Source organism: Zootermopsis nevadensis, unplaced genomic scaffold (genome assembly GCF_977971745.1).
Source record: "Zootermopsis nevadensis isolate Lab colony 2312 unplaced genomic scaffold, Znev_1.0 Znev_ptg000010l, whole genome shotgun sequence".
Lineage (NCBI taxonomy): Eukaryota > Metazoa > Arthropoda > Insecta > Blattodea > Termopsidae > Zootermopsis > Zootermopsis nevadensis.
The window spans coordinates 19,534,610-19,546,937 of NW_028259142.1; the positions used below are offsets into that span (position 1 = coordinate 19,534,610).

The 12,328-nt window shown below is 41.5% G+C and overlaps 1 protein-coding gene across 4 annotated transcripts in view; it reads left to right on the forward strand.

The window, feature by feature from the left end:
- LOC110830589 (adenylate cyclase type 6) overlaps positions 1-12,328 on the forward strand; it is a 189,567-nt gene that overhangs the window by 126,049 nt on the left and 51,190 nt on the right. For all 4 annotated transcript variants that reach the window (XM_087346748.1, XM_087346745.1, XM_087346749.1 and 1 more), the window contains exon 5: positions 1,167-1,450. In XM_087346748.1, the coding sequence (XP_087202874.1) occupies positions 1,167-1,450 (284 nt within the window). The remainder of the gene's footprint in view (positions 1-1,166; positions 1,451-12,328) is intronic.

Below are 12,328 nucleotides of genomic sequence, written 5' to 3' on the forward strand. Positions count from 1 at the left end.
GGATTACAAGGCCAGCGTTCTAACCGCTAGACCACCTCATCTTATTATTATTTAGTGTTCTGTCTGAGGACAGGTCCATATGAACAGGATCCTTCCATCCTTTTCTCGGACTGGGACCTGTTCATATACGTTCTTGGCAGATGATCCAGAAGTGGTTTGCCATTGCCTTCTTCTGTGTGTGAATGGAGTAATTGTTGGGATGCCCCTGGAGGAAAACTCCGTGTTGCCTAGACCACGGCCTTGCCCAACACAAGTTATAAATCCGGGCACCACCGTGAATCGAACCCGGGACCCCAGGATTACAAGCCCAGCGTTCTGAACATAGATTACCAATACCCAAATCGGTAACTCTGTGTTAATAATCGGTAACCTATTTGTTATGCCGCCTGTACTCCATAAATGACACGACAGCAGGATTTACCGGTAGCCGGTTCAGTCGGCTTCTGTTCAATCAAAACAATCTCCCCCACCCCACCCTGTCCAGTCTTAACCTAACTCGTATGTTCTTGAATGGAACATTAAAAAATCCGACGTTTAGAAGAACTGAGTCTGCCTGTAAAATAATAAAATGAGTGCATGTGAACTTTTCAAAATCATATTAATATACCTTTCTGAGTTAAATGTATGTATAAAGTTCGTCTTGCACTGGTTGGATGTTGAAGTGGCGCTCGCTGAAGATCTCTGGTGTCCTTCGAGGACCAGTACCGATCGGTTGAACATTCGTGTTTACACGTTCATTTAAATAAACCCATGTTCGTCGATAATCGTGGGTCAAATGTACCTTTCTTCACTTATTAGATAAACGTTGCGAAATGCCCTATGGAAGCTTCCGGAAGATTCGGATAAATCACCAGCTTCTAATACCTGATATTTTTACCGCAAGATTCTGAAACATCCTGAGGCATCGTCCACAGTTCCAATGATCCCTCTTCGTGCGTTCGCTAAGAATGCATCTGTATCGTCTCTTTTCCTGACTTGTACGTCTTCATAGATTCTTCGTGCGTCCTGTAAGAACCAGTTTCTGCTCTCAAGGGACCTCAGTGATTCATCTATCTTAAAGTTCTTAAGTTAGGAGACGTGTTTACTTTGTAAGAACTTCTGCGTCCCTTCTGGGGAATCCCCTCAGGGCTCACGGTATGACTCTTGTGTCTCTCAATGACCCGCAGTGCTGGTGGCTGTGTTGTCTCGGCCTGCCCTAAACGAGCTCTACCTACTTGGAGTCTCCTACGTGGTGTTAGCCACGTTCCTGGCCGTGGAGGTCACCCTCGCCACCTACACGCGTCCCCGTTCTCCGTCCACTGGAGTTGGGGCCGCCATGTTTTTCATCTACCTCACGTATTCTCTGTTGCCGATCCGTCTCCAGGAGGCCGTGGGGGCGGGCATTGTTCTGTCAGTCGCGCAGATCGCCTGCGTGCTTTATGTCAACTACGAAGACGCCGTCTGGAGGCAGGTAAGTAGAACGAGAGTCCTAATTCGTGTCCATAACGCCCGAATTTATAATTTCAGTCTCGGCCTCCTGTAAAATATAAGATGTCATAAGAAGGTTTTGACGGAACGAACGAGTATTGTGGGATAACGGTGAGAATCTGAATTGATTAATAAAGGTATCAGAACGACCTCTTACAGGGTGATGAACCACACGTCGCTCGATGCGTCCCAGGAGGACAACTGTTTATTCCACGAGCCTCAAAAATACATGAACGGAACCGGAGAGCATAATTCACAAACGCTCTTGGGACCATTAGCCGATTCTGTGTGGAGTATTTTGCTAAAACATTCTTGTATTTATTAACTTCAGTGGTAGTATATCATTTATAATATTTGATAATTCCAAATCGATCGCTTCAGCTATCACATATGGCAGGAATTTTTTTTTTAGGAATAATATATCGAACTCTGTTGACATTTTTACGATGGGGTGAGCCTGTGGCCTATGTAACTGGTCCATTGCCTGTCTACCGGATGGCACATGCGGTGATATTAACAAGAGAAAGGGGGTTAATTTTAAGGTCGTTTATGTAGGTCTTGGTGTACGGAAAGGGTCACTGGTTTTCGTCTTGCACACTGGACAGTGACGTTCCGCTCAGAGACGGAAACCGGCTAATGGCGATTTGTTTTTGGATCGCCGAAAACAATAAAAAAGAATCTGATAGCATTTTCTCGATTTTAAATTTTTCTCGCAATCTCATTTTGCTACGCGCGAAACCTGATTTCCAGTTACGTCTCCGCAAAACAAATTACGTAACAAACGGAAATCAGAGCCGAAATACAAATTCAATTGTCAAATATCACGTCAGTCATATTTTATCTGGCCATCACACTCGGTCATCACATTATATTTGGTAAGCAGGCTTATTTTATTTATTTTTATTTATATTTTATCCCTTTAAGTGTCATTTAATAAACATTATCATAACTTTTATTTTTTATATGCGCAGATCGTGATAAACTTTGTCTGATTTTCCAATAGTAATGTTGTTCCTAGTTCAGATAATGACGTGCTCAAGTACTTTGCGAAATGAAAATATTTGGAAACTATTTTTATAAAACACATTACAGGTTAGGGCACTAAATTTCTGCGTCTACGTCTCATCCATCTGTTACCTGAACAGGAAACCCGTTCCAGTGTACTTTGTCTAAAGAATAATCTAAGTTTAACCAACAGAAGAATATTATTCTTCAACATACATTGCGCTACGCCTTATTGCCATCTTCGAAAAAGCTATTAGATCTTTTGGTATATTAAAAGGAGTTCGAGAAAAGTAGCAGTCACCAAATTTCATCCTTCAAGACCACAGAAGGACTTTACTCCCCTTAACGCGCACGTCTAAGTCACAATTACAGCGCTTGTAGCTTTGCTACGCTCCGAGTTTAGAGCCGTCTTCACTCGCCTGTGCTCCAGTTCTCGTATTTCGTATTGTACGATATTTCCGTGATTTGAAGTTTGCAGTTTGGTGACGGCTGCTACAATTGGTATAAGCTGTTTATTTGATAATTATGTCAGCGCCTGATTACGAAAATTAAATAATTAAGACAGTAGTGTGTTGAGGAGGATATTTGGGCCTAAGAGGGAAGACGATGGGGCGTGGAGAAAACTGCACAATGACGAGCTTAAAAATCTGTACTGCTCCCCCAGTATTGTGAGGGTGATTAAGTCGAGAAGAGTGAGATGGGCGGGACATGTAGCGCGCATGGATGGGACAAGAGGTGTGCACCGGGTACTGGTTGGGAAGCCTGAGGGGAAGAGACCGCTGGGGAGACCTAGACGTAGATGGGAGGATAATCTCAGGCGGGATCTATCGGAGATAGGAGTTGAAGGAAACTGGATTTTGTTGGCCCAGGACAGGGTCCGGTGGAGGGCTTTGGTTAATTCGGTGATGAACCTTCGGGTTCGGTAAGCCATCTGGTTGGTTGGGTCCACTATTTGGGAAGCCTGAGGGGAAGAGACCGCTGGGGAGACCTAGACGTAGATGGGAAGATAATCTCAGGCGGGATCTATGGGAGATAGGAGTTGAAGGAGACTGGATTTTGTTGGCCCAGGACAGGGTCCGGTGGAGGGCTTTGGTTAATTCGGTGATGAACCTTCGGGTTCGGTAAGCCATCTAGTTAGTTAGTTAGTATATAAGCATGGCGAAATTATAACTGAGACTTGCGAACAGACTAGATATTAACTAGAGTTTTAGGTATAGACTAGATATTATTCTATGGATGCCAAAATATTTACCCGTAATATAATTATGTGTTATTAAACATAAAAAAACACTTTGTTAACAGCTGTGATTTCATGAAGCAGATAACTCCTTGAGAAAGTGAAAATCTATAATTTAGATACGAAATTTCCAACACGTTCTTTACTGTACTCACAAGACCCCGCCACTGGACACTGTCCTGAGCTGGCTTAATCCATTCTATACCCGCACACCGTGTTTGCTTAAGTTCCATTTCAGTTTTGTCCAACCATCTATATCTAAGTCTCTCGAATGGTCTATTTCCTTCAGATCTTCGTCTGTCGGGACATCAGCCATGAAGAATCTTACTTAGGCTGTGGAAATAAACAGACCGGAAACGGTGTGTGTGAAATCTGTGTTAGTCCCTTAATGTGAGAGACAAGGTCTAACGCTTATACGGAAATAAAGATAAAATTAGTTTTTATATGTTAATCGTTAACTTTTTATGAAGTGGAGGGCAAAATGGAAGATTCTAAACTAAAGGAGACGAAGTAACTCCCGAATAAAATGCGCTCTCAATTTCTTAGGGAATGTAATTTTTATTTTAATATTTTAATATTTTCCGTCAAAACACAATTTTAATAAGATAATAAAATATAAAATATTTAAAATATCATTTTACGTTCCGCATCGATTGATCGATTTACAAATTGGAACGTCTCTTACGACATCATTTTGTTTTCTATATTACTCCATATTTATTAATGTTTTATTTATTTAAATCATTGCTTTACAGACTAATATTGAACATCAGATGAACCACGCCATATATAAAAAACAATACCTTCCTTCTAATATATAAGAGTAATCTGATAAGAACATTTCAATAAACTGCATAACATTGTAAATGATTGTAATTCGAGTTTTAAATTTTACCAATCTAATTTATACCTGAGGACGGTTAAATATAACCGAAACATGTCGTAAGAGAAACGTTCCAATTTGTAAATCGATCATTCGATGCGGAACGTGAAACGATATTTTAAATATTTTATATTTTATTATCTTATTAAAATTGTGTTTTGACGGTAAATATTAAAATATTAACCTAATTCACAATCTGACGCAAATATACTACCTTAATTTTTGTTTCTTGTTACCATACACAAATATTTTGTTTTTACCAAGTTTTCAAAAGAGTCACTTGCAATATTTACGCAATTGTGAATGTGCCCTGCATTTTGGTGAAAATTGAACGCACAGGTTACTTCTAGGCGAACTTCCTTTCTACAAGTTTTATTCCAACTCGTTTCGCGTTACTGATTCGACTTTCATCATTATAACGTGATCGTGTGAACGAGGGAATTGAAGCTGTCGCTAATTGACGGCTTATAGTCATCTGCAAAATGATTTTCAAGAGGCTTTGCTTCTGACAAAGGAACCAAACAAGGCGAAACAAAGCAGAAACCAGAAAACAGTATTAATGATCGTCTTATTTGAAGTGACGTGTCAAGACGACAGCAAACTGTAATCTGATTCAAAAAGCTTTTAACGGTTTCCTTTGTGTCTTGCCTGTTGGTATGGCGTCGTGTTGTTATAACGCAACCGCGACTTGGGCTGGAAGTTAAGGGCTAATATTAGCGCCATCTTTATTTATCTCAGAACGATTGGCTTCAAATATGTGCAAGTAAACACGTATTATTCGCGTAAACAAGTCACAGAATTCTATTAAAATGTAACACTGTTAAGTACTACAACACTTCATTCAGCAAATGGTTCTGTAATGGAACCCAGGCTTCTACTTCGTAATTTTAAACCGTGTTTCACAAAGAATTTCCTCTCTGAAGGGAAAGGAAGTAACTAAACAAATTATTTATGTAACTGAGATTTTTTCTAAAAATTTTACCTCACTTATTGGAGGATGATTTGTAGCGCAAGCGACGAATGTGAATTTCAGTCTGGCTGTATGGGAGTGGTTAGGTAGGCATTATCCCATTATCCCTGACGTGGGATCGGTCGTAATCCCCAGGCTGCTCCAGACCACCGGAAAAAAAACAGTGTGCCTTTCTAAACTGACTGCACACCACTGATCACAGGAAAATTTAACTACGCACCAAACAGCAGTTTTATTATGGATAGCTATGTTCTTATAGTCCAGTGGAAGTTTAGCAGTGTTTCAGAGGTTATCTCTGCCTCCGTCATCGCTGCGATCTGATGGATTCAGCGAGAACCTCAGAAACGTCGGTAAATTTCTGCCAGACTACAAGACGCAACAACCGAGAAGACATTCATCTTCATACTCTCTGGCGTGAGGACTTGAAATCTTACAGAGAATGTAATTGACTGCACGCCACTGAACTCTACAACGTGCCAGCACGTCAGGGATCTCTTCGGTTTATCCGCACTGTAATGCCATTACCAAAGAGCAAAGAGCCCATGTACACCGCAGAGCGGAAGCCGGAGAATTTACACTCGCGTCTCTATAAGCCAGTCTGATTTACGAGGTACTTATATCACTGCTTTCGAGGCAACTGTAATCATCAGACAAAACACACTTTTGGAATTAATGACTTTCAATCTTGGCAGCCTTGCCTTATTGATTTCAAAACAATAGCGTTGTTGTATATGTTATTGGCTAGAGCACAGTAGTTGCAAGTTTGGAATCTTAAAGCCTGCAATGTCGAAGGACGTAGAAAGTTGACCGACCAAGAACAGTTGGCCTCTGAACAGCGACGTAAAGAACTACAACATCAGACCAGATGAAGCGCTCCGGAAGGAGCGCGTTGCTCTAGTAATTTACAAGCTGTGAGAAGAAAATAATATTATCTCGTCATTCGTGTGGCTGCTTTTTAAAAAGAACATAAAATGAGCGCATAATCGCGAACACGCATACATCTGAATGTTTAGTTGAATTTTTGATTTTAGGAATTTTAACTCACGACTGATGCAAATTTTTTTATAACTTAAATCGTACTTACTAGATTATCTCAAACAGGTTTATCGTAAAAATATTAATTGATTGTTTAATTAATATACCTCATTAATATACAAAATCATGCATTAAAACAAAACTGTTTACACTTGAAAAGACACTTAGTGCCAAACGTATTTCGACCTCAAGAGGTCATCAGTAGCAAACAAATTAATTCATATTAAATCATACAGTTCATAAGACGATGGTTTTGTTATAAATCATAAAAGGTTGCACTTTATGAAATCATACTTTATGTAATACCACACTGGACGTTAATTGCACAAGTGTTGGTGTATTATTTATTATTTAATGTTCACTGGCCTAAGTTGAGGTTTCCGTTGTTGGTCTACGGTGGTCCGTGGTTGCAATTAACATTTTACATGACCGTTTTTATTGGAGTAAAATTAGACTAAAGGCCATTTGGGCATTTTCGTGTATTTCATAATTTCACTAAATTTAACAACATTCATTCAACTGCAAATTTATTTTCTTGTGATGAAATTGAATGGCGAGTTAAGAGGGATTGGGTAGGAAAGTTTGAAAATATTGTGGTATAGAATTTTGTTGTATAAAAAGTATCTGTTTTTTCCCCGAGTACCGAACCTGGTACCACGCGTCTGAAAGCATTTCATTAGAGGGGTAATCAGCTCCCTGTCTCCAAAGTTGCCTTGAAATAAAACCGGTTTGTTTCGCGTTCGTTTCAAACCAGTTACATTCACGTTTACAGAAAGTGTCCTCGTTGCGAGGCCCCACTGTCGTTTGTTACGTGACGTCTCTGAGGATTAACCAAGTCGCTCGGAAATCATAATCAGACATGGCGTTGGGCTGATTATGGATGTATTTTGATCTCATACCAGCCACAGTTAAATGGCACGAAGTAACTTAGCTCGCTCTCGGTGGGAGGAGATACTGAAATGAATTTATTAAATGTTGTTATCTCTGTGTCAATTTACAATTGTTTTGTTGTCTACAAAAGACACTTGTTAAAATGTACCTCGAGGCGGCTGTGTTTGGAGGGAGGAGAATTGAGAAATACAGAAAAGAAAATGGTCTCAAAATCTGAAGACAGGAAAGCACTAGTAGGCTTATTTTGTTTTTATTTGTAGTGTTCTGTCTGACGACAGGTCCATATGAACAGGATCCTTCCATCCTTTTCTCGGACTGGGACCTGTTCATATACGTTCTTGGCAGATGATCCAGAAGTGGTTTGCCATTGCCTTCTTCTGTGTGTGAATGGAGTAATTGTTGGGATGCCACGGAGGAAAACTCCGTGTTGCCTAGACCACGGCCTTGCCCAACACAAGTTATAAATTCGGGCACCGCCGGGAATCGAACCCGAGACCCCAGGATTACAAGGCCAGCCTTCTAACCGCTAGACCACCGTGGCACGGTAGTAGGCTTATATTGGCGTGTAATTTTAAAATGAATAAATAGAATTTTATCTTGTGGACACGGCAATTAACCGCCGGGTTCCACGAAACTGTTAATGTTTGTTGCCCAGTTGAGCCTGTACTGTGCAAAGCAACAAGTCCTGTTCTGTAGTACCTGAAACTGCCACATCATTACACACGGAACATTCCGCGCTATTGATTCGGTCGGTAGCACGGACGCTTCGCAAATTAAAATCCTCGTTACTGCTTAAACCCAATTTGTTATGGCCTAAACTGTTTCTAACTTTCAACTTGTTTTAATGTGTTCACGGCAGTCGGAAATTTCCCCAGTTGGTGTTGGAGAGAAACAAATATCGCGATGGAGATAGTACGCGTTATTCTTATTGGTTGATAGGGGAACTGAGACAAATGAGCATATTTTAGGACGTGCTTTAAAAACAGATTTTTAGTTTAGATAAATGGATGTAGATAAGACGGTCACTCAACTAGGTCTGTTAGCTGTGTAAGATTTGAGGTTTTCACAGCTGTGAGTAAGAAGATTTCTGTCTTCTGGGTTGTTGCGCTGTGTAGTCTGGTCGATGTTTACCAACGTTACAGAGGTCATACTGCCTCCGTCATCAGGGCGATGAGTATGAAGATTTCCGTCTTCTGGGTTGTTGCGCTGTGTAGTCTGGTCGATGTTTACCAACGTTTCGGAGGTCATACTGCCTCCGTCATCAGGGCGATTCGTTGGTAAACATCTACCATTCTACACGGCGCAACAACCCAGAAGACAGAAATCTTCATACTCTGATGACGGAGGCAGTATGACCTCTGAAACGTTGGTAAACATCGACCAGACTACACAGCGCAACAACCCAGAAGACAGAAATCTTCATACTCATCGCCCTGATGATGGAGGCAGTATGACCTCTGAAACGTTGGTTAACATCGACCAGACTACACAGCGCAACAACCCAGAAGACAGAAATCTTCATACTCATCGCCCTGATGATGGAGGCAGTATGACCTCTGAAACGTTGGTTAACATCGACCAGACTACACAGCGCAACAACCCAGAAGACAGAAATCTTCATACTCATCGCCCTGATGATGGAGGCAGTATGACCTCTGAAACGTTGGTTAACATCGACCAGACTACACAGCGCAACAACCCAGAAGACAGAAATCTTCATACTCATCGCCCTGATGATGGAGGCAGTATGACCTCTGAAACGTTGGTTAACATCGACCAGACTACACAGCGCAACAACCCAGAAGACAGAAATCTTCATACTCTGATGACGGAGGCAGTATGACCTCTGAAACGTTGGTAAACATCGACCAGACTACACAGCGCAACAACCCAGAAGACAGAAATCTTCATACTCTGATGACGGAGGCAGTATGACCTCTGAAACGTTGGTAAACATCGACCAGACTACACGGCGCAACAACCCAGAAGACAGAAATCTTCATACTCTGATGACGGAGGCAGTATGACCTCTGAAACGTTGGTAAACATCGACCAGACTACACGGCGCAACAACCCAGAAGACAGAAATCTTCATACTCTGATGACGGAGGCAGTATGACCTCTGAAACGTTGGTAAACATCGACCAGACTACACAGCGCAACAACCCAGAAGACAGAAATCTTCATACTCTGATGACGGAGGCAGTATGACCTCTGAAACGTTGGTAAACATCGACCAGACTACACGGCGCAACAACCCAGAAGACAGAAATCTTCATACTCTGATGACGGAGGCAGTATGACCTCTGAAACGTTGGTAAACATCGACCAGACTACACAGCGCAACAACCCAGAAGACAGAAATCTTCATACTCTGATGACGGAGGCAGTATGACCTCTGAAACGTTGGTAAACATCGACCAGACTACACAGCGCAACAACCCAGAAGACAGAAATCTTCATACTCTGATGACGGAGGCAGTATGACCTCTGAAACGTTGGTAAACATCGACCAGACTACACAGCGCAACAACCCAGAAGACAGAAATCTTCATACTCTGATGACGGAGGCAGTATGACCTCTGAAACGTTGGTAAACATCGACCAGACTACACAGCGCAACAACCCAGAAGACAGAAATCTTCATACTCTGATGACGGAGGCAGTATGACCTCTGAAACGTTGGTAAACATCGACCAGACTACACGGCGCAACAACCCAGAAGACAGAAATCTTCATACTCTGATGACGGAGGCAGTATGACCTCTGAAACGTTGGTAAACATCGACCAGACTACACAGCGCAACAACCCAGAAGACAGAAATCTTCATACTCTGATGACGGAGGCAGTATGACCTCTGAAACGTTGGTAAACATCGACCAGACTACACAGCGCAACAACCCAGAAGACAGAAATCTTCATACTCTGATGACGGAGGCAGTATGACCTCTGAAACGTTGGTAAACATCGACCAGACTACACAGCGCAACAACCCAGAAGACAGAAATCTTCATACTCTGATGACGGAGGCAGTATGACCTCTGAAACGTTGGTAAACATCGACCAGACTACACAGCGCAACAACCCAGAAGACAGAAATCTTCATACTCTGATGACGGAGGCAGTATGACCTCTGAAACGTTGGTAAACATCGACCAGACTACACGGCGCAACAACCCAGAAGACAGAAATCTTCATACTCTGATGACGGAGGCAGTATGACCTCTGAAACGTTGGTAAACATCGACCAGACTACACAGCGCAACAACCCAGAAGACAGAAATCTTCATACTCATCGCCCTGATGATGGAGGCAGTATGACCTCTGAAACGTTGGTTAACATCGACCAGACTACACAGCGCAACAACCCAGAAGACAGAAATCTTCATACTCATCGCCCTGATGATGGAGGCAGTATGACCTCTGAAACGTTGGTTAACATCGACCAGACTACACAGCGCAACAACCCAGAAGACAGAAATCTTCATACTCACCGCTGTGAGAACCTCAAATCACACATAATTTGAATTTTATTTGGTCATCATAATGGTATTTTGTGAAGAATGAAAAACATGGAGCTTCCCATTCTGCAGTTTTATCCAGGCACTCGCCTTCTGTTAAGGCGAGAGAGAAGTTTCAGCTTCATATAAAACGCTGGATAAGTTATAGTTTTAATATTTACTATTTTTAGGTGACAGGTTCTACACTGTATGTCTATCTCTGGGTAATGATATCGATAATAATAGATTCGGGCGACAGTCTCGATACGTGTCAAAATGACCGCTCACCTTAAGTTGATCGACTTTTGTAAAAAGCAGAATATTGTGGCAGCTACACCTACTCGGCATTACAACAGGTAGAAACCCTTTTCACTAGCAGTGAAAGTTGAACATACTGCCACAGGTGATACAATGTTTGATTCATCGCCTCGTGTTTTGTTTTTTTTATCTGTGGTCATGGAAACGAGATTCGTTCTGAAAGTGAAATTGTTCGTTTCGTATATATGGGAAACAATTCCTGCGGCATTGCGTGTTGCAGCTAGTTCAGGGGCATTGTGCTGCTGTCTGTCGTTAACAAGAGGGAATATTGGTACTATAAAGAAACACCACTGACGTTCTTCTGAAGCAGATAAAATTTCTGGTCGAGATATAAACGCAGAAATGGTACACTGAGTGTTCAAATTTCGTCACTAGGATTAGCACGCAATTCTGATATATAATTTTTAAGTCCTAATAAATCTTATGAAAAAATATATCAAATGCCAAGCAACTTGAAATGACTGCAACGAATTTAAACTATATTTTATTTAATAAATATATTTTGGCATTGAGCTCGTAATGTTTAGCCATATTTTTCACCAATTTCAGTAAAAGACGGGACTAAGATATTTAAAATATTAACCGTGTGTGTTGTTTTGTACTTGATATCTGGTCTAAGCCTCAGTGGAATAATTCAGAACAATGATGTTGAGAACAGGCTGCTAAGGGTTATATTTAGACGTGGGGCACAGCAAGAGAAAACTGCATAATGAGAAGCTTCGTAGTTCGTACCCTTTGCCAGATGCCATTAGGGTCATTTAATATAGAGGATGAAATTGTAAACATGGCTGTCTTCTGGGTTGTTGCGTCGTGCAGTCTGGTAGAAGTTTGTCGACGTCACAGGGGTGGTTGCTGCCTTCATCTTGACGCCCTGATCATGGAGGAAGCAAACATCTCTGAAACGTCGGTAAAGTATACGACACTGCCTGGGAAACTAAAATATCTCTGAGGATAAAATTAACTAAACATGCAGCAGACGTGGGTAAGTAAGTTTTAATAAAAGTACGTGTATTTTAGGCCA